The sequence below is a fragment of the Dermacentor albipictus genome, chromosome 8 (assembly GCF_038994185.2).
Source record: "Dermacentor albipictus isolate Rhodes 1998 colony chromosome 8, USDA_Dalb.pri_finalv2, whole genome shotgun sequence".
In the NCBI taxonomy this organism is placed as follows: domain Eukaryota; kingdom Metazoa; phylum Arthropoda; class Arachnida; order Ixodida; family Ixodidae; genus Dermacentor; species Dermacentor albipictus.
In genome coordinates this window covers 6,501,860-6,523,014 of record NC_091828.1, presented here as the reverse complement: position 1 = coordinate 6,523,014, position 21,155 = coordinate 6,501,860, and the positions used below count along the sequence as shown (strand labels likewise).

The 21,155-nt window shown below is 50.1% G+C and overlaps 1 protein-coding gene across 11 annotated transcripts in view; it reads right to left on the bottom strand.

Annotated features, from left to right (window-relative positions):
* Nucleotides 1–21,155, bottom strand: part of LOC135910455 (uncharacterized transporter YutK-like) — a 365,908-nt gene that overhangs the window by 324,361 nt on the left and 20,392 nt on the right. For 10 of the 11 annotated variants that reach the window (XR_010567076.1, XR_010567077.1, XR_011507822.1 and 7 more), the window contains exon 3: nt 17,929–18,101. The exons of the other annotated variant lie outside the window; for it this stretch is intronic. Coding sequence is in view for 3 of the 10 variants with exons in the window: in XM_065442490.1 (XP_065298562.1) it covers nt 17,929–18,101 (173 nt within the window). In the remaining 7 variants the exon portion in view is untranslated. The remainder of the gene's footprint in view (nt 1–17,928; nt 18,102–21,155) is intronic. 11 annotated transcript variants of the gene reach the window in all.

Below are 21,155 nucleotides of genomic sequence, written 5' to 3'. Positions count from 1 at the left end.
GCGAATGGCCTCGAATGGCCGCGAATATGCACAGTGAGCACTATTGTATCGAAGCACGAGCGAAAATCGTGCAAATGCGGTTGCTACACTGGCCTCCACGGTGCGACTGGGCGATCCATAAAGGTAACATGAGAAGTAACAACGCCGCGAATGGCCGCGAATATTATCAACGAGCACTGTGATATCGAAGGGCAAACGGAAAGGCTGCAAAGGTGGTCGCTACATTATCCCTACGGTGCGACTGGGGGATCCATAAAGCTAACATGCAAAGAAAAGACGCCGGTAACGGCCGCGAATATGCACTGCGAGCACTGTGGTATTGAAACACAAAGGGAAAGTGGGCAAACGTGGTGGCGACATTGATGTCCACGATGTGATGACGGGATCCATAAACCTAACATCTAAAGAAAAGACGCCGCGCATGGCGGCGAATATGCCCAGCGAGCACTGTGATATCGAAGCACGAACGGAAAGGGTGCAAATTTGGTCGCTACATTGACCTCCACGATGCGATCGGGGGATCCACCAAATTAACATGCAAAGAAAAGACACCGCGAATGGCCGTAAATATGCACAGCGAGAACTGTGGTATCGAACCACATACGGAAAATGTGCGAATGTGATCGCAACAATGATCTCCACGATGCGGTGGGGGGATCCATAAAGCTAAAATGCAAAGAAACCGCGCCGGTTGTGGCCGGAAATAAGAACAGCGAGCACTGTGGTATTGAAGCACAAACGGAAAGGGTGCAAACGTGGTCGCTCGATTGATCTACACGGTGCGACGGCGGGATCCGCGAAGTTAAAATGCAAAGAAAAGACGCCGCGAATTGCCGGGAATATTAGCAGTGAGCGCTGTGATTTCGAAGCACAAACGGAAAGGGTTCAAACGTGGTCGCTATGTTCATCTCCACGGTGCGACGGGGGCATCCATGAAGTTAAAATGCAAAGACACCGCGAATTGCCGGGAATATGAACAGTGAGCACTGGGATATCGAAGTAGAAAAGGAAAGGGCGCAAACGTGGTCGCTACATTGATCTCCACGGTGCGACGGGAGGATCCATAAAGGTAACGTGCAAAGAAGAGACGCCGCGAATAGCCGGGGAATATGCACAGCGAGCACGGAGGTATCGAAGCACAAACGGAACGTGTGAAAACGTGGCCGCGACAGTGATCTCCACGATGCGACTGGGGGATCTAGGAAATTGCAATGAAAACACGCCGCGAATGGCCGGGAATATGAACAGCGAGCACTCTCATATCGAAGCACAAACGGAAACAGTGCAAACGTCTCTGCTACATTGATGTCCACGGTGCGACGATGGCATCCAAAAAGTTAAAATGCAAAGAACTGATGCCGCGAATGGCCGGGAATATGAACAGCGAGCACTGTGATATCGAAGCACTAACGGAAATGGTGGAAATGCTGGCGCTACCTGGAGCTCAAGGTGCGACGGGGGCATCCATGAAGTTGCAATGCGAAGACACCGCGAATTGCCGGGAATATGAACTGTGAGCACTGTGATATCGAAATACAAAAGGAAAGGGTGCAAATATGGTCGCTACATTGATCTCAACGGTGCTGCGGGCGGATCCCCAAAGCAAACATGCAAAGAAAACATGCCGCGAATGGCCGGGAATATGAACAGCGAGCACGGTCGAATCGAAGCACAAACGGAAAGTGTGCAAACGTGGTAGCTACATTGATCTCCACAATGCGATGGGGGGATCTATAAAGTTAAGATGCAAAGAAAACGCGCCGGTAATGGTCGGGAATAAGAACAGTGAGCACTGTGATATCGACCCACAAACGGAAAGGGTGCAAACGTGGTCGCTACTTTGATCTCCGCGGTGCAACTGGGGGATCTACGAAACTAAATTGATATGAAAACACGGCGCGAATGGCCGGGAATATGAACAGTGAGCACTCTGATATCGAAGTACAAATAGAAAGAGTGCAAACGTGGCTGCTACATTGATCTCCAGGGTGCGACGAGGGCATCCAGAAAGTTAAAATGCAAGGAACTGACGCCACGAATGGCCGGAAATATGAACAGCGAGCACGGTGATATCGAAGCTCAAACGGAAAGGGTGCTAACGTGGTCGCTACATTGATCTCTACAGTGCAGCCGGGGCCGGCATATCGCGAGCATGCAAACAAAAGACACCACAAATGGCCGCGAATATGCACAGAGAGCACTGTGGTATTGAAGCACAAACGGAAAGGCTGCAAACGTGTTCGCTACATTCATTTCCATGGTGAGACTGGGGTATCCATAAAGCTAACATGAAAGGAAAAGACGTCGCGAATGGCGGCTAATATGCACAGCGAGCACTGTGGTATCGAAGCACAAACGGAAAGTGTGCAAACGTGGCCGCTAAATTGTACTCCACGGCGTGACGTGGGGACCCATGAAATTATTATGCAAGGAAAACACGCCGTGAATGACCGGGAATATGAACACCCAGAACTGTGTTACCGAAGCACAAAGGAAAAAGCTGCAAACGTGGTCGCCACAGTGACCTCCATGGTGCGACGGGGTGATCCATAAAGGTAACATGCAAACAAGATATCGCGTGAATGGCGGAGAATATGCACAGCGAGCACTGTGGTATCGAAGCACAAAGGGAAGCGTTCGAAATGAGGGCGCTACATTCATCTCCACAGCGCGACGTGGGGACCCAAGAATTTATAATGCAAGGAAAACAGGCCGCGAGTGACCGGGAATATCAACACCGAGCGCTTTGATACCGAAGCACAAAGGAAAAAGGTGCAAAGGTGGTCGCTACAGTGATCTCTACAGTGCAAACAGGGCAGGCATATCGCGAACATGCGAACAAAACGTCCCGTGAATGGCGGTGATTATGCACAGCGAGCACTGTGGTATCGAAGGACTAACGGAAACGGTGGAAATGCTGGCGTTACATTGAGCTCAAGGTGCGACGGGGGCATCCATGAAGTTAAAATACAATGAAAAAACGCCGCCAATAGCCGTAAATATGCACAGTGAGCACTGCGGCCTCGAAGCACTAGCAGGAGGGGTGCAAACATGGTCACTACACTCATCTCCACGGTGCGACTTGGGGATCCTTACAGCTAACATGCAAAGAATAGACTCCGCGAATGGCGGCGAATATGCACAGCGACCACTGTGGTATCGAAGCACAAACGGAAAATGTGCAAACGTGGTAGCGACATTGATCTCCACGTTGCGATGGGGGGATCCATACAGCTAACACGCAAAGAAAAGACGCCACGAATGGCTGTGAATATGCACAGCGAGCACTGTGCCATCGAAGCACAAACGGAAAGTGTGCAAACGTGGTCGCTACGTTTCTCTTCACGAAGTGATGGGGGGATTCACAACGATAACATGCAAGGAAAAAGACGCCGTGAATGGCAGTAAATATGCACAGCGAGCACTCTGGTATCGAAGCGCAAACGGAAAGTGTGCAAATGTTGTCGCTACATTCATCTCCAAGGTACGATGGGGGGACCATAAAGCTAACATGCGAAGAACAGACGCCGTGAATGGTGGCGAATATGCACAGCGAGCACTGTGGTATTGAAGCACAAGCGGAAAGTGTGCATACGTGGTCGCGACATTGATCTGCACGATGCGAGGGGGGATCCACAAAGCTAACATGCAACGAAAACACGCCGCGAATGAACGGGAATATGAACAGCGAGCCCTGTGATTTCGAAGCACAAATGGAAAGGGTGCAAGCGTGGTCGCTAAGTTGATCTCCACAGCGCGACGTGGGGACCCAAGAATTTAAAATGCAAGGAAAACAGGCCGCGAATGCCTGGAAATATGAACACCGAGCACTGTGATACCGAAGCACAAAGGAAAAAGGTGCAAAGGTGGTCGCTACAGTGATATCCATGGTGCGACGGGGTGATCCATAAAAATAACTTGCAAACAAAAGGTCCCGTGAATGGCGGCGAATATGCACAGCGAGCAATGTGGTATCGATGCACAAACAGAACCGGTGGAAATGCTGGCACTACCTTGAGCTCAAGGTGCGACGGGGGCATCGATGAAGTTAAAATACAAAGAAAAAACCCCGCCAATAGCCGTAAATATGCACAGTGAGCACCGCGGCCTGGAAGCACTAGCAGGAAGGGTGGAAACATGGTCACTACATTCATCTCCACGGTGCGACTTGGGGATCCATAAAGCTATCATGCAAAGAAAAGACACCGCGAATGGCCGTAAATATGCACGGCGAGCACCGTGGTATCGAAGCGCAAGCGGAAAGTGTACAAACGTGGTCGCGACATTGATCTCCACGATGCGATGGGGGGATCCATAAAGCTAATATGCAAAGAAAAGACGCCGCGAATGGCGGAGAATATGCACAGCGTGCACTGTGGTATCAAAGCACAAACGGAAAGTGTACAAACGTGGTCGCGACATTGATCTCCACGATGCGATGGGGGGATCCATAAAGCTAATATGCAAAGAAAAGACGCCGCGAATGGCGGAGAATATGCACAGCGTGCACTGTGGTATCAAAGCACAAACGGAAAGTGTACAAACGTGGTCGCGACATTGATCTCCACGATGCGATGGGGGGATCCATAAAGCTAATATGCAAAGAAAAGACGCCGCGAATGGCGGAGAATATGCACAGCGTGCACTGTGGTATCAAAGCACAAACGGAAAGTGTACAAACGTGGTCGCGACATTGATCTCCACGATGCGATGGGGGGATCCATAAAGCTAAGATGCAAAGAAAACACGCCGCGAATGGCGGAGAATATGCACAGCGTGCACTGTGGTATCAAAGCACAAACGGAAAGTGTACAAACGTGGTCGTGACATTGATCTCCACGATGCGATGGGGGGATCCATAAAGCTAATATGCAAAGAAAAGACGCCGCGAATGGCGGAGAATATGCACAGCGTGCACTGTGGTATCAAAGCACAAACGGAAAGTGTACAAACGTGGTCGCGACATTGATCTCCACGATGCGATGGGGGGATCCATAAAGCTAATATGCAAAGAAGAGACGCCGCGAATGGCGGAGAATATGCACAGCGTGCACTGTGGTATCAAAGCACAAACGGAAAGTGTACAAACGTGGTCGCGACATTGATCTCCACGATGCGATGGGGGGATCCATAAAGCTAATATGCAAAGAAAAGACGCCGCGAATGGCGGAGAATATGCACAGCGTGCACTGTGGTATCAAAGCACAAACGGAAAGTGTACAAACGTGGTCGCGACATTGATCTCCACGATGCGATGGGGGGATCCATAAAGCTAATATGCAAAGAAAAGACGCCGCGAATGGCGGAGAATATGCACAGCGTGCACTGTGGTATCAAAGCACAAACGGAAAGTGTACAAACGTGGTCGCGACATTGATCTCCACGATGCGATGGGGGGATCCATAAAGCTAATATGCAAAGAAAAGACGCCGCGAATGGCGGAGAATATGCACAGCGTGCACTGTGGTATCAAAGCACAAACGGAAAGTGTACAAACGTGGTCGTGACATTGATCTCCACGATGCGATGGGGGGATCCATAAAGCTAATATGCAAAGAAAAGACGCCGCGAATGGCGGAGAATATGCACAGCGTGCACTGTGGTATCAAAGCACAAACGGAAAGTGTACAAACGTGGTCGCGACATTGATCTCCACGATGCGATGGGGGGATCCATAAAGCTAATATGCAAAGAAAAGACGCCGCGAATGGCGGAGAATATGCACAGCGTGCACTGTGGTATCAAAGCACAAACGGAAAGTGTACAAACGTGGTCGCGACATTGATCTCCACGATGCGATGGGGGGATCCATAAAGCCAATATGCAAAGAAAAGACGCCGCGAATGGCGGAGAATATGCACAGCGTGCACTGTGGTATCAAAGCACAAACGGAAAGTGTGCAAACGTGGTCGCGACATTGATCTCCACGATGCGATGGGGGGATCCATAAAGCTAATATGCAAAGAAAAGACGCCGCGAATGGTGGAGAATATGCACAGCGTGCACTATGGCATCAAAGCACAAACGGAAAGTGTACAAACGTGGTAGCTACATTGATCTCCAAGGTGCGACGAGGGGATCCATAAAGCCAACATGCAAAGGAAAGACTCCGCGAATGGCGGCGAATCTGTACAGCGAGCACTGTGATATGGAAGCACAAACGGAAAGGGTGCAAATGTGGTCGGTACATTGATCTCCACGATGCGATGGGGGGATCCATAAAGCTAATATGCAAAGAAAAGACGCTGCGAATGGCGGAGAATATGCACAGCGTGCACTGTGGTATCAAAGCACAAACGGAAAGTGTGCAAACGTGGTCGCGACATTGATCTCCACGATGCGATGGGGGGATCCATAAAGCTAATATGCAAAGAAAAGACGCCGCGAATGGTGGAGAATATGCACAGCGTGCACTATGGCATCAAAGCACAAACGGAAAGTGTACAAACGTGGTAGCTACATTGATCTCCAAGGTGCGACGAGGGGATCCATAAAGCCAACATGCAAAGGAAAGACTCCGCGAATGGCGGCGAATCTGTACAGCGAGCACTGTGATATGGAAGCACAAACGGAAAGGGTGCAAATGTGGTCGGTACATTGATCTCCACGATGCGATGGGGGGATTCATAACGTTAAAATGCAAAGAAAACACGTTGTTAATGGCCGGAAATACACACAGCGAGCACCGTGGTATCGAAGCGCAAACGGAAAGTGTGCAAACGTGGTCGCGACATTCATTTCCACGTTTCGACGGGGGGGATCCATAAAGCTAACATGCAAAGAACAGACGCCGCGAATGGCCGCGAATATGCACAGCGAGCACTGTGATATCGAAGCACAAGCGGAAAGTGCAATCCTTGTCGCGACATTGACATCCCCGATGTGATGGGGGGATCCACAAAGCTAACATGCAAAGAAATGATGCCGCGAAATGTTATCCGCGAATGTGCACAACGAGCCCTGTGGTACCGAAGCAGAAACGGAAAGTGTGCAATCGTTGTCGCGACATTGATCTCCACGATGCGATGGGGGGATCCACAAAACTAACATGCAAAGAAATGATGCCGCGAAATGTTATCCGCGAATGTGCACAACGAGCACTGTGGTACCGAAGCAGAAACGGAAAGTGTGCAATCGTTGACGCGACATTGATCTCCAATATGCGATGCGGGATCCACAAAGCTACCATGCAAAGAAATGACGCCGCGAACTGCCGGAAATACGAACAGCGAGCACTGTGATATCGAAGCACAAACGGAAAGGTTCCAAACGTGGTCGCTACATCGATCTCTACACTGCAACCGGGGCAGGCATATCGCTAACATACAAAGAAAGGAGACCGCGAATGGCCGCGAACATGCACTGATAGCACTGTGGTATCGAGGCACAAACGGAAAGGCTGCAACGTGGTGGGTACAATCATCTCCACGGTGCGACTGGGGGATCGATAAAGCTAACATGCAAAGACGCCGCGAATGTCGGCGAATATGCACAGCGCGGACTGTGGTATCGAAGCACAAACGGAAAGTGTGCAAATGTGGTCGCTACATTGATCTCCACGATGCGATGGGGGCATCCATAAAGCTAACATGCAACGAAAATACGCCACGAATGGCCGGGAATATGAACAGCAAGCCCTGTGATTTCGAAGCACGAACGGAAAGGGTGCAAGCGTGGTCGCTACATTGATCTCCACGATGCGATGGAGGGATCCACAAAGTTATAATGCAAAGAAAACGCGCCGACAAAGGCCGAGAATATGAACAGTGAGCACTGTGACATTGACCCTCAAAGGGAAAGGGTGCAAACGTGGTCGCTACTTTGATGTCCACGATGCGATGGAGGGATCCACAAAGTTATAATGCAAAGAAAACGCGCCGACAAAGGCCGAGAATATGAACAGTGAGCACTGTGACATTGACCCTCAAAGGGAAAGGGTGCAAACGTGGTCGCTACTTTGATCTCCAGGGTGCGACGAGGGCATCCAAAAGGTTAAAATGCAAAGAACTGACGCCGCGAATGGCCGGGAATATGAACAGCGAGCACTGTGATAGCGAAGCATAAACGGAAGGGGTGCAAACGTGGTCGCTGCATTTATCTCGAAACTACAACCGGGGAAGGCATATCGTGAACACGCAAAGAAAAGACGCCGCGAATATACGCGAATATGCACAGAGAGCACTGCGGTATTGAAGCACAAACGGAAAGGCTGCAAATGTGTTCGCTACATTAATCTCCACGGTGAGACTGGGGGACCCATAAATCTGACATGCAAGGAAAAGATGGCGTGAATGGCCGCAAATATCCACAGCGAGCTCTGTGTTATCGAAGAACAAACGGAAAGTTTTCAAACGTGGTCGCTAAGTTGATCTCCACAGCGCGACATGGGGACCCAAGAATTTAAAATGCAAGGAAAACACGCAGGGAATGACCGGGAAATTGAACACCAAGCACTGTGATACCGAAGCACAAAGGGAAAAGGTGCAAAAGTGGCCGCTACAGTGACCTCCATGGTGCGACGGGGTGATCAATAAAGGTAACATGCAAACAAAAGATCCCGTGAATGGCGGCGAATATGTAGAGCGCGCAGTGTGGTATCGAAACACAAAGGGGAAAGGTGCACAGGCGGTCACTACAGTGACCATGTTGCTACGGGGTGATCCATAAAGGTAACATGCAAACGAAAGATCTCGTGAATGGCGTAGAATATGCCCACCGAGCACTGTGGTATCGAAGCACAAACGAAAACGATCGAAATGAGGGTGCTACAATGACCTCAAGGTGCGACGGGGCATCCATGAAATAAAATACAAAGAAAAGACGCCGCGAATAGCCGTAAATATGCACAGAGTGCACCGCGGCCTCGAAGCACTAGCAGGAAGGGTGCAAACATGGTCACTACATTCATCTCCACGGTGCGACTTGGGGATCCATAAAGCTATCATGCAAAGAAAAGACACCGCGAATGGCCGTAAATATGCACGGCGAGCACCGTGGTATCGAAGCGCAAGCGGAAAGTGTACAAACGTGGTCGCGACATTGATCTCCACGATGCGATGGGGGGATCCATAAAGCTAATATGCAAAGAAAAGACACCGCGAATGGCCGTAAATATGCACGGCGAGCACCGTGGTATCGAAGCGCAAGCGGAAAGTGTGCAAACGTAGCAGTTACGTTTACCTCCACGGTGCGGTGGGGGGATCCACACAGATAATATGCAAAGAAGAGATGCCGCAAATAGCCGTAAATATGCACAGCGAGCATGGTGGTATCGAAGCACAAACGGAAAGTGTGCAGATGTTGTCGCTACATTGATCTCCACGATGCGTTGGGGGGATCCATATAGGTAACATGCAAAGAAAAGACGCCGCGAATGGCTGCGACTATGCACCGCAAGCACTGTGGTATCGAAGCACAAACGGAAAGTGTGCCAACGTGATCGCCACATTTACCTCCACAATGTGATGGGGGGAACGCCGGTAATGGCTTATAATATGAACAGCGAGCAATCAGGCATCAAAGAACAAACGAATGGGGTGCAAGCGTGGTCGCTACATTGATCTCCATGGTGCGACTGGGGGATCCAATAAATAAAATTGCAACGAAAAGACGCCGCGAATGGCCGGGAATATGAACAGTGAGCCCTGTGGTATCGAAGCACAAACGGAAAGTGTGCAATCGTTGTCCCGACATTGATATCCTCGATGCGATGGGGGGATCCACAAAGCTATCATGCAAACAAAAGATGCCGCGAATGGCCGCGAATGTGCACAGCGAGCACTGTGGTATCAAAGCACGAACACAAAGTGTGCAATCGTTGTCGCGACATTGATCTCCCCGATGCGATGGGGGGATCCACAAAGCTATCATGCAAACAAAAGATGCCGCGAATGGCCGCGAATGTGCACAGCGAGCACTGTGGTATAAAAGCACAAACACAAAGTGTGCAATCGTTGTAGCGACATTGATCTCCCCGATGCGATGGGGGGATCCACAAAGCTATCATGCAAACAAAAGATGCCGCGAATGGCCGCGAATGTGCACAGCGAGCACTGTGGTATAAAAGCACAAACACAAAGTGTGCAATCGTTGTAGCGACATTGATCTCCCCGATGCGATGGGGGGATCCACAAAGCTATCATGCAAACAAAAGATGCCGCGAATGGCCGCGAATGTGCACAGCGAGCACTGTGGTATAAAAGCACAAACACAAAGTGTGCAATCGTTGTAGCGACATTGATCTCCCCGATGCGATGGGGGGATCCACAAAGCTATCATGCAAACAAAAGATGCCGCGAATGGCCGCGAATGTGCACAGCGAGCACTGTGGTATAAAAGCACAAACACAAAGTGTGCAATCGTTGTAGCGACATTGATCTCCCCGATGCGATGGGGGGATCCACAAAGCTATCATGCAAACAAAACATGCCGCGAATGGCCGCGAATGTGCACAGCGAGCACTGTGGTATAAAAGCACAAACACAAAGTGTGCAATCGTTGTAGCGACATTGATCTCCCCGATGCGATGGGGGGATCCACAAAGCTATCATGCAAACAAAAGATGCCGCGAATGGCCGCAAATGTGCACAGCGAGCACTGTGGTATCAAAGCACGAACACAAAGTGTGCAATCGTTGTCGCGACATTGATCTCCCCGATGCGATGGGGGGATCCACAAAGCTATCATGCAAACAAAAGATGCCGCGAATGGCCGCGAATGTGCACAGCGAGCACTGTGGTATAAAAGCACAAACACAAAGTGTGCAATCGTTGTAGCGACATTGATCTACCCGATGCGATGGGGGGATCCACAAAGCTATCATGCAAACAAAAGATGCCGCGAATGGCCGCAAATGTGCACAGCGAGAACTGTGGTATCAAAGCACAAACACAAAGTGTGCAATCGTTGTCGCGACATTGATCTCCCCGATGCGAGAGGGGGATCCACAAAGCTATCATGCAAACAAAAGATGCCGCGAATTGCCGCGAATGTGCACAGCGAGCACTGTGGTATTGAAGCACAAACGGAAAGTGCGCAATCGTTGTCGTGACATTGATCTCCCCGATGTGATGGGGGATCCACAAAGCTAACATGCAAACTAAAGATGCCGCGAATGGCCGCGAATGTGCACAGCGAGCACTGTGGTATCAAAGCACAAACACAAAGTGTGCAGTCGTTGTCGCGACATTGATCTCCCCGATGTGACGGGGGGATCCACAAAGCTATCATGCAAACAAAAGAAGCCGCGAATGGCCGCGAAGGTGCACAGCGAGCACTGTGGTATCAAAGCACAAACACAAAGTGTGCAATCGTTGTCGCGACATTGATCTCCCCGATGCCACGGGGGGATCCACGAAGTTATCATGCAAACAAAAGATGCCGCGAATGGCCGCGAATGTGCACAGCGAGCACTGTGCTATCAAAGCACAAACACAAAGTGTGCAATCGTTGTCGCGACATTCATCTCCCCGATGCGACGGGGGGATGCACAAAGCTATCATGCAAACAAAAGATGCCGCGAATGGCCGCGAAGGTGCACAGCGAGCACTGTGGTATCAAAGCACAAACACAAAGTGTGCAATCGTTGACGCGACATTGATCTCCCCGATGCGACGGGGGGATCCACAAAGCTATCATGCAAACAAAAGATGCCGCGAATGGCCGCGAAGGTGCACAGCGAGCACTGTGGTATCAAAGCACAAACACAAAGTGTGCAATCGTTGTCGCGACAGTGATTTCCCTGATGCTATGGGGGGATCCACAAAGCTAACATGCAAAGAAAAGTCGCCGGGAATGTGCACAGCGAGCACTGTGGTATCAAAGCACAAACGGAAAGTGTGCAATCGTTGTCGCGACATTGATCTGCCCGATGCGATGGGGGGATCCACAAAGCTAACATGCAAACAAAAGATGCCGCGAATTGCCGCGAATGTGCACAGCGAGCACTTTGGTATTGAAGCACAAACGGAAAGTGCGCAATCGTTGTCGCGACATTGATCTCCCCGATGCGATGGGGGATCCACAAAGCTAACATGCAAAGAAAAGTAGCCGGGAATGTGCGCAGCGAGCACGGTGGTATCAAAGCAGTAACGGAAAGTGTGCAATCGTTGTCGCGACATTGATCTCCCCGATGCGATGTGGGGATCCACAAAGCTAACATGCATACAAAAGATGCCTTGAATTGCCGCCAATGTGCACAGCGAGCACTGTGGTATTGAAGCACAAACGGAAAGTGCGCAATCGTTGTCGCGACAGTGATCTCCCCGATGCGATGCGGGATCCACAAAGCTAACATGCAAAGAAAAGTCGCCGGGAATGTGCACAGCGAGCACTGTGGTATCAAAGCACAAACGGAAAGTGTGCAATCGTTGTCGTGACATTGATGTCCCCGATGCGATGGGGGATCCACAAAGCTACCATGCAAACAAAAGATGCCGCGAATTGCCGCGAATGTGCACAGCGAACACTGTGGTATTGAAGCACAAACGGAAAGTGCGCAATCGTTGTCGCGACATTGATCTCCCCGATGCGATGGGGGGATCCACAAAGCTATCATGCAAACAAAAGATGCCGCGAATTGCCGCGAATGTGCACAGCGAGCACTGTGGTATTGAAGCACAAACGGAAAGTGCGCAATCGTTGTCGTGACATTGATCTCCCCGATGCGATTGGGGATCCACAAAGCTAACATGCAAAGAAAAGTCGCCGGGAATGTGCACAGCGAGCACGGTGGTATCAAAGCACAAACAGAAAGTGTGCAATCGTTGTGGCGACATTGATCTCCCCGATGCGATGGGGGGATACACAAAGCTAACATGCAAACAAAAGATGCCGCGAATTGCCGCGAACGTGCACAGCGAGCACTGTGGTATGAAGCACAAACGGAAAGTGCGCAATCGTTGTCGCGACAGTGATCTCCCCGATGCGATGGGGGATCCACAAAGCTAACATGCAAAGAAAAGTCGCCGGGAATGTGCACAGCGAGCACTGTGGTATCAAAGCACAAACGGAAAGTGTGCAATCGTTGTCGCGACATTGATCTCCCCGATGCGATGGGGGGATCCAAAAAGCTATCATGCAAACAAAAGATGCCGCGAATTGCCGCGAATGTGCACAGCGAGCACTGTGGTATCAAAGCACAAACGGAAAGTGTGCAATCGTTGTCGTGACATTGATGTCCCCGATGCGATGGGGGATCCACAAAGCTATCATGCAAACAAAAGATGCCGCGAATTGCCGCGAATGTGCACAGCGAACACTGTGGTATTGAAGCACAAACGGAAAGTGCGCAATCGTTGTCGCGACATTGATCTCCCCGATGCGATGGGGGGATCCACAAAGCTAACATGCAAACAAAAGATGCCGCGAATTGCCGCGAATGTGCACAGCGAGCCCTGTGGTATTGAAGCACAAACGGAAAGTGCGCAATCGTTGTCGCGACAGTGATCTCCCCGATGCGATGGGGGATCCACAAAGCTAACATGCAAAGAAAAGTCGCCGGGAATGTGCACAGCGAGCACTGTGGTATCAAAGCACAAACGGAAAGTGTGCAATCGTTGTCGCGACATTGATCTCCCCGATGCGATGGGGGGATCCACAAAGCTATCATGCAAACAAAAGATGCCGCGAATTGCCGCGAATGTGCACAGCGAGCACTGTGGTATCAAAGCACAAACGGAAAGTGTGCAATCGTTGTCGTGACATTGATGTCCCCGATGCGATGGGGGATCCACAAAGCTATCATGCAAACAAAAGATGCCGCGAATTGCCGCGAATGTGCACAGCGAACACTGTGGTATTGAAGCACAAACGGAAAGTGCGCAATCGTTGTCGCGACATTGATCTCCCCGATGCGATGGGGGGATCCACAAAGCTATCACGCAAACAACAGATGCCGCGAATTGCCGCGAATGTGCACAGCGAGCACTGTGGTATCAAAGCACAAACGGAAAGTGTGCAATCGTTGTCGTGACATTGATGTCCCCGATGCGATGGGGGATCCACAAAGCTATCATGCAAACAAAAGATGCCGCGAATTGCCGCGAATGTGCACAGCGAACACTGTGGTATTGAAGCACAAACAGAAAGTGCGCAATCGTTGTCGCGACATTGATCTCCCCGATGCGATGGGGGGATCCACAAAGCTAACATGCAAAGAAAAGACGCCACGAATAGCCGGGAATATGAACAGCAAGCACTGTGATATCGAAGCACAAACGGAAATGGTGCAAACGCGGCCGCTTCATTGAATTTGACAGTTCGACTAGCGTAAACAAGGCGCTCTGCCGTTGGTTGTCGCTCTCGCCGCTCATGAATTCTTTTCAAATGTAGCTATCATGGTTGCAGCTGCGAACGCTGCTAGTAAAACTGGTTTTGGGAAAGGTAGCTTGCTCGCACCAAGGGTGGCGCGCTGTTTTTGGTCCAAAAGCGCTTGCATGTGAAACAGGTTAAACAGAAAGGGAGCGAATATGGTCGCTACATTGATCTGCATTGTGCGATGGGGTGACCAATAGTGTTATACATGCAAAGGAACGACGCTACGAATGGCCGTGAATATGCACAGTGCACATCGCGGCGTCGTAGCACAAACGGAAATCGCACGAATGCAGTCGCCGACGCTACATTGATCGTAGCATGGCTGCGGCTGACAGCGGTACCTAACTGTACCGGGCCTTGCAATTCGCCTTTCTCTTCTCTCCTTTCTTTCTTCCTGATGTCGCCCTTTTCTAACCCAATGTGCTGAGTTGTGCTCGCTCAAGGGCTGCCGAATATAGCGCCTCTTCGTCTTCACAATCACCCTCTCGCTCTCGACGGGGGTACGGCAGCTGTGCAACAGGGAAAGCGCATATTAGTATACATGCAAAGAAGAGAAGCTGCAAACATCCCCAGTGAGCATCACGGCGTCGCATCATAAACGGAAAGGGCGCAAAAGTAGCCCTGGACGCTACACACACCTCGACAAGTGCAATACCTGGTGGGCCGCAGATATGCACACGTAAAAAAAGACTCCGCGAACGTGCGCAGCGAGCACAAATGGCATCGAAGCATGGCGTCAAAGCCCAAACGTAAAGGGCTAGAGCACGGCGGTTCTCTTCTCCACGTCTGGGCGACTTCTTTCTCCGGCGCTCGCTTACCTCGCAGCGACAAACATAACCTCACCGATTTAAAAGAAGGGCCATCTACGCTTACGCCTAAAAATTAACACTAAAGCAGAGTCATATGTGATCCGAAATAGCCTTAATCGCGAGTCCGACACTAACAAACGCGTATACGTTTGGCAATCATCTATGAAATCCACTGCAACTTTTATGCGAAGCATACTAGCCGCACAACCACGCTCTTCCTTGGTGCGCCACGCGCGGCCGCGTAGCTGCCATATGACGTCATAACAGCTGCAAAAGCGGAGGCTCAACTCGTGCGCTCGCCGGCGCGTGACCGCGACGTCACGCGCCAGCGCAGCGCCCCTAGCGGGAGGAGCGGGAGTCAGGTAGTGGCTGCGGCCGTGCGCGACCGCGCGAGTTGGGGCCCAGCTTTTCCTCCGGTTGTCGTGACGTCCCGTGACTTGGTTAAATGGTGGCTGGCCGGCCGCGCCCAACGGCTGTATTGAGTGATTGCAATATGCAACGCATAACTAAAATGAAGGCTAGTATGCTTCGCATCCTGGGCTTAGCCTTAGCTAAGCCACAGCCATTTTTATGTGAAGCATACTAGCCGCACAACGGCGCTCTTCCTTGCTGCGCCGCGCGCGGCCGCATAGCTACCATATGACGTCATAACTACTGCAAAAGCGGAGGCTCAACTCGTGCGCTCGCTTGCGGCCGCGTAGCTACATAGCCGGGTCTCAGCTCGTGTGCTCGCCGGAAGGTGACCATCTGTCACGGTCACGCGCTCGCCGGCGCGTGACCGTGACGTCACGCGCCGGCGCAGCGCCCCTAGCGGGAGGAGCGGGAGTCAGGTGGTGGCTGCGGCCGCGCGCGACCGCGCGAGTTGGGGCCCAGCTTTTCCTCCGGCTGTCGTGACGTCACGTCACGTGGTTAAATGGTGGCTGCCCGGCCGCGCCCAAGGGCTGAACTGCGTGATTGCAATATGCAATTCATAACAACTAAAATAAAGGCTAGTATGCTTCACATCCTGGGCTTAACTTTAGCTAAGCCACAGCCATTTTTAATGCGGAGCATTCTTTGCCTTATTCCACACACCATGGGTACGTGTAAAGTGGGTCAGTAGTTATTTGTAGCATTCTTTGCCTCATTCCAGAAACCGTAGGTACGTGGTGAATGGGTAGGTAGGTATTTGTCTCTATTTGTTTAGGACTTCTTAAAGGAAAAGAAATTTGTGGCGGACATTGGAATCCATCCTCTGCTTTTGAGCACAGGAATGCAATCCTCTTGCCACTAAGCCGCGATCGGTTTTGCTTCTTTTATTGCCAGAAAACACCATAGGAAACGACCGCGGGCATGATCCTCTTGTACCAAACCTGGCTAGCTATTTGACAAGTTGGCATGTGCGTCATCTGCCAATTTCTCGTCTTCTTTCGTCATGACAACGGACCCTCCGAAACGCTGTGTTAGATTGCAATGTCCCCGGGTTCGCACCACATTATTCAAGTACTTTCCTGGTAGAAGACACAACGTAGAAACTTTTCGACATTGTGCTGCAGTCGGTCCAGGTCGACCACGTACAATGACCAGGACGTTGAGTCATGGCACTGCAAACTCTATTGTCGTTTTAACATAGAATACATGACAGTGCGATAGGTACGTACGATTACATACCACGAAGTTGCTGATGGAGTCACAATTCCCGTGTCTTACGCTTACGCTCGAGCAGTATCTACGTAGAGCCCAACAACTAACACGTTGTAAGCTGTTGTACAATTACTGGTGTAGAAATAATGCCCGCACCGTCACACGATCATCGTCCTTGTTGCTTAGCTGCTGCTGTAACACATACGCTTGCGTCAGGCATGTAGCTGCTTGTCTTGCACAAACACGTTGGTTCACTTGTCAACGCTCTGCCCAATGTCGAACGACGCTGGGTACGCAGTTCCCAGCAAAATGCTTCGCGTAGCATGGATTCCCAGAGTGTGTAAGATCTGCTTAGTGTTCTTAATTTCTGACGACCGATCATTCGTCGCATACCTATAACACCACGAATTCGTTTTTCAGGTCAACAGAAAGCGGCGCGCAATGCCTCAGCGTAGACATGAAAAAGTATTCTTCTTTCACTGTGCACAGCACAGGACACCATTAAAAAGCCTAGAGCAAGAAGAACAGTCAAGACCAAGCTCTGTGGTACACCGGCTGAGACGAACGAGCACACCAAATTAACTGTGTAAATAGAACAGACATCGTTTGTAGGGAAATCAGGCATTCGCGCGGTTCCAGCTTGAGTGCAATAGATTTTACCATTATCCTGCGTATTTAGCGATTACACAGAGAGAGTAGTCTGCGGACGTGCATGCATCATTGTGAAAACTTTGAATTTTGGAGATAGCGGAGCACATCTCACCTATGGAGCAGTGAAGCTTCATGAATGTTTAGAATTCGTGGGCTATGATTCCGACCTCGCAATTCGTGAGCATAGCTGTGATACTTTTCCACGCCTTCTTTCTTTTATGGTCAACGCTGTGGAAAAAGTTTTGCGTTTGCATTTTTTCAGCTTTCACTTCTATTCGGTAACAGGTTTCTATGCAGTACTTATTCATTGTAACTATTTAACTATGCTTGCATCATTACTTCGTCTTACTCGGACGCTGCAGACAAAAACTAAAGCTGGCACTCTAGGCGCAGGAATGAGTATCACTGGGCGTAAAATGCAACAGACTTTCTTTGTAGCGGCTATATCACATCCAATAAATCGTATGCATGATGTCCTCTACTACAGTGATGCTGTGATTGGGTCGCCGCAGTAGTGCCCAGAACTTACATAGAAGGTGTGATCTTGCACGCCCTGTGCCTAAGCAGCCAGGCAATGTGCACAATTGTGTGTAAGATCTCGAATCCGGCCAGCGCTGCTGATGACGCCACCAGGAGCCATACACCAGAGCACCAGTCAGCTGGTTCGTACCACGCACGGTACAGTCCGCAAACAAGCAGCACCTGAACGACAGTTTATTTTTTCGTTGAAATATTGTGTGGATGTCTCCTAATAGAGACACTGCATTATTAGCGAGTTTTAGCCGTAAGCACATATTATTGCCCGGAGAAATGGCATGAGTTCAAAAATTAACTGGCGATTACGATAATCTCCAATGGGAAATTTGAGCGTATCTGTCACGGCTTGTCACCCGTTCGCCGTCGGTGCGATATCCTCGGCGGGGTATACAAGCCGGTTGGTCGTTCTGTACGCAAGCGAACACAGCGATTGAGTCAGAGTTGGGTGAGAGAGCGAAAAAATATGTATCGACTGACAATGACTGACAATATTTAAAGAAAAAAACAGAAAACACAAGAACACTAACAGACATGCACCTAATCTAGATCAATAATGAATACTTAAAATACAACGACGAATTACCAGTTGATAAAAAAATTAACACTACTCAAGATTACACGTACTGGTTGTCCACTAAACAGCGTTCAAAAGAACACAAATGATTGCATACGCATGACCGGGCAGCAGCAGCAAGTCCATGTAGCGTGGAGTCGACAGCAGAGGTTTTCCGAAGAACGCTAGCAAGTCGATCTCGTTGCGGTGGATTCGATTGCAGGGCTGGGTTTCCCGGGAGTCTAGGTCTGACGTCTTCCCTCGAGCAGGTTGAGCTAACTTGAGGGGAACTACCGTGAGCTTCGTTGCAGACGTTGATTTGTCATTTCTTACGCCAACTACTAACCCACAGTTCAGGCGCGGCTAGGCAACCCAAGCGATAGTGGACGGCACTAGCTCCTTGAAGCTTCTCAGGAGATTGCAGGCTCAGCTTCTTGCCACTAGACTCTAGACTGCCTTGCTCGGTCTAAAACCTGGGCCTAACTAACTTCTCCTTTCCCTATTGTCCTGGGTAGGAGGGCGGCAGATCCTGATGACGGTCGAATCAAGTTCACGCAATTGTACAATGGCTCCTCCATAGATCTCGGCCACGCCCCTTTTAATTAGGGGCGAGGGAACGGCTGCTTCCCCCTGCTGATAGAGTTCACGCACTCGTATTGCACCACACCGCACACCTTTGAGTCCCTGCCGGGCCTCCATTGTCCGTTCATAAACATAGGAGAGACTACGGCAGCTGGCTATACGGCACTGTCGGCACACATACACTTGGAGCAATTCGTGGACACGGGATTGCACAGAGACACAACATACACTGTTAGCACTTCGTGGACACAGGCTTGCACAACAACACCACATATTTCGGAATATTCGCACACCCGCCTTCTTAGTAAGCTTCTCAGTGCACGCGCGGGGCAGAAAATAGACAGGGGTTCCTGCGAAAAGCTGCCGGCGCGTCACGGTAGCACTGACGACAAAAAGGCAATAATCCCTAAACCTGCTTTCGACCCTTTTCGGCCGCTTGTAATAGTGGCCGGCGATAACCGTCTTGCTCATCGGTTCCTATTACTACGACCCTATGGCGCCCGCTGATCGGTACTTCGCTGAATTGTATAATGCCGCACCGTGACAGTATCCCTATAGCAGTTTTATTTATGCGGTATATTGAGGCGTTGTACTGATCAACGCACGGAATGGCAAAGGCCGAGAGGCGCGGCACGTATTATGAACCGTCCACACAGTTGCCGTTTTCGAGCCCCTGCAGCTTACGTAATTGTTCGCTTTACCCGGAAACGATCGCGCCGAAGGCTCTACGGGAAGACGAACATTCTGGTGCTTTTTTTTCCTTTCCCCCGGATGGCCCGCGCCACCGCCGCAGCCAAAGATAGATGGTTGGATGCTATGAGCGTCCCCTTTGAAACGTGGCGGTGGGTTGCGCCATTAGAATCTCGTTATTATTTTGGCCAATGTACTACCTACATTTATGAAGAAATAAAAAACAAGAATATGAAAAAAGCATTCATGAGCCATTCATCTCTGTGAAGGCGATCGACAAGCGAAACTGTTTAGAGCGCTACACAGAGATGAGAACATTTTGAACAAAGGTACGGACATATTTATTGTCCTGATCGGTGGTCATCGGGACAATAGGCACGCACCCACATTCATTTGTCACCTCTGTTATTGAATCTGTTCGTCACGTAATCTAATGCAAGGTTCATACCACATTAAGCAATGACTCATACCGAAGTGAATGCGGCCTCCCTATAACAAAGACAGAAGAGAAGTAAGATTCTACGCTGGAATGATGAGCGGCAACGGAGCAAGATGTGGAACAAAACGACGATGACGAGCGCACGAGCAGTGGCACTAGCACATTCGCGTGGTTACACCGACGGGCGCCAACGAAAAAGACGACGATGCTTGAGCTGTTGCTGATGATGGTAATTTCTGCTCTCAGACGCCACGAAGCCTCGTATCTCGGCCATATACAGCTTCGCTCTACAACAGAATTTTCAGCATCAAGCTTTCTTACCACTATTGGGAACTTTTTTTTTGTACGTGTCTGCTGTTTGTGGTCTGCCAACTTTTCCGCCACAAAACATCTAAGCGCGCTCGTCTGCGGATAAGTGGAAGGGAGCGCCATCTACTGGTGCTTTCTGCTTTTCTCCTCGCGCTCTCTTTGCTGTCGCAATTTGCTGCTTTTCTCCTCACGCCTTCGCCACACTCTCGTCTTCCGCTTTCTTCCTCAGGCTCTCTCCGTTATCGTCTTCCGTCCCCCGCAGCACTCCGGTTTCGCACGTTTACACCGACGAGGCACGCCTACGCTCCGTACAGGATCGGGCGCCTCAGAGATGCGCTCTGAATTTTTTCGTGTAAACTTAGTCACTGATATAAGGTTTTCCAAATGATGAAAAATTTGTCTATTTTTTTTTTCTTATGAGCATTCCGCTCTTTCTACTGATTTATCCTACTCGTTGAACTTGATGTATTCCCACCTTAAGAGGAAGGACGTGGCCCACTGAGCCTCTCCTCTTCAGACACAAAACGCAAAAATGTTTTTACGTCACAACCACTAGGCCGATTGGAATGAAATCTGTTGCATTAGAAAGACAATGTTGATTTCTAGTGACTGTTTCAAGTAGTATTTTTATTTTGCAGCATGGAAT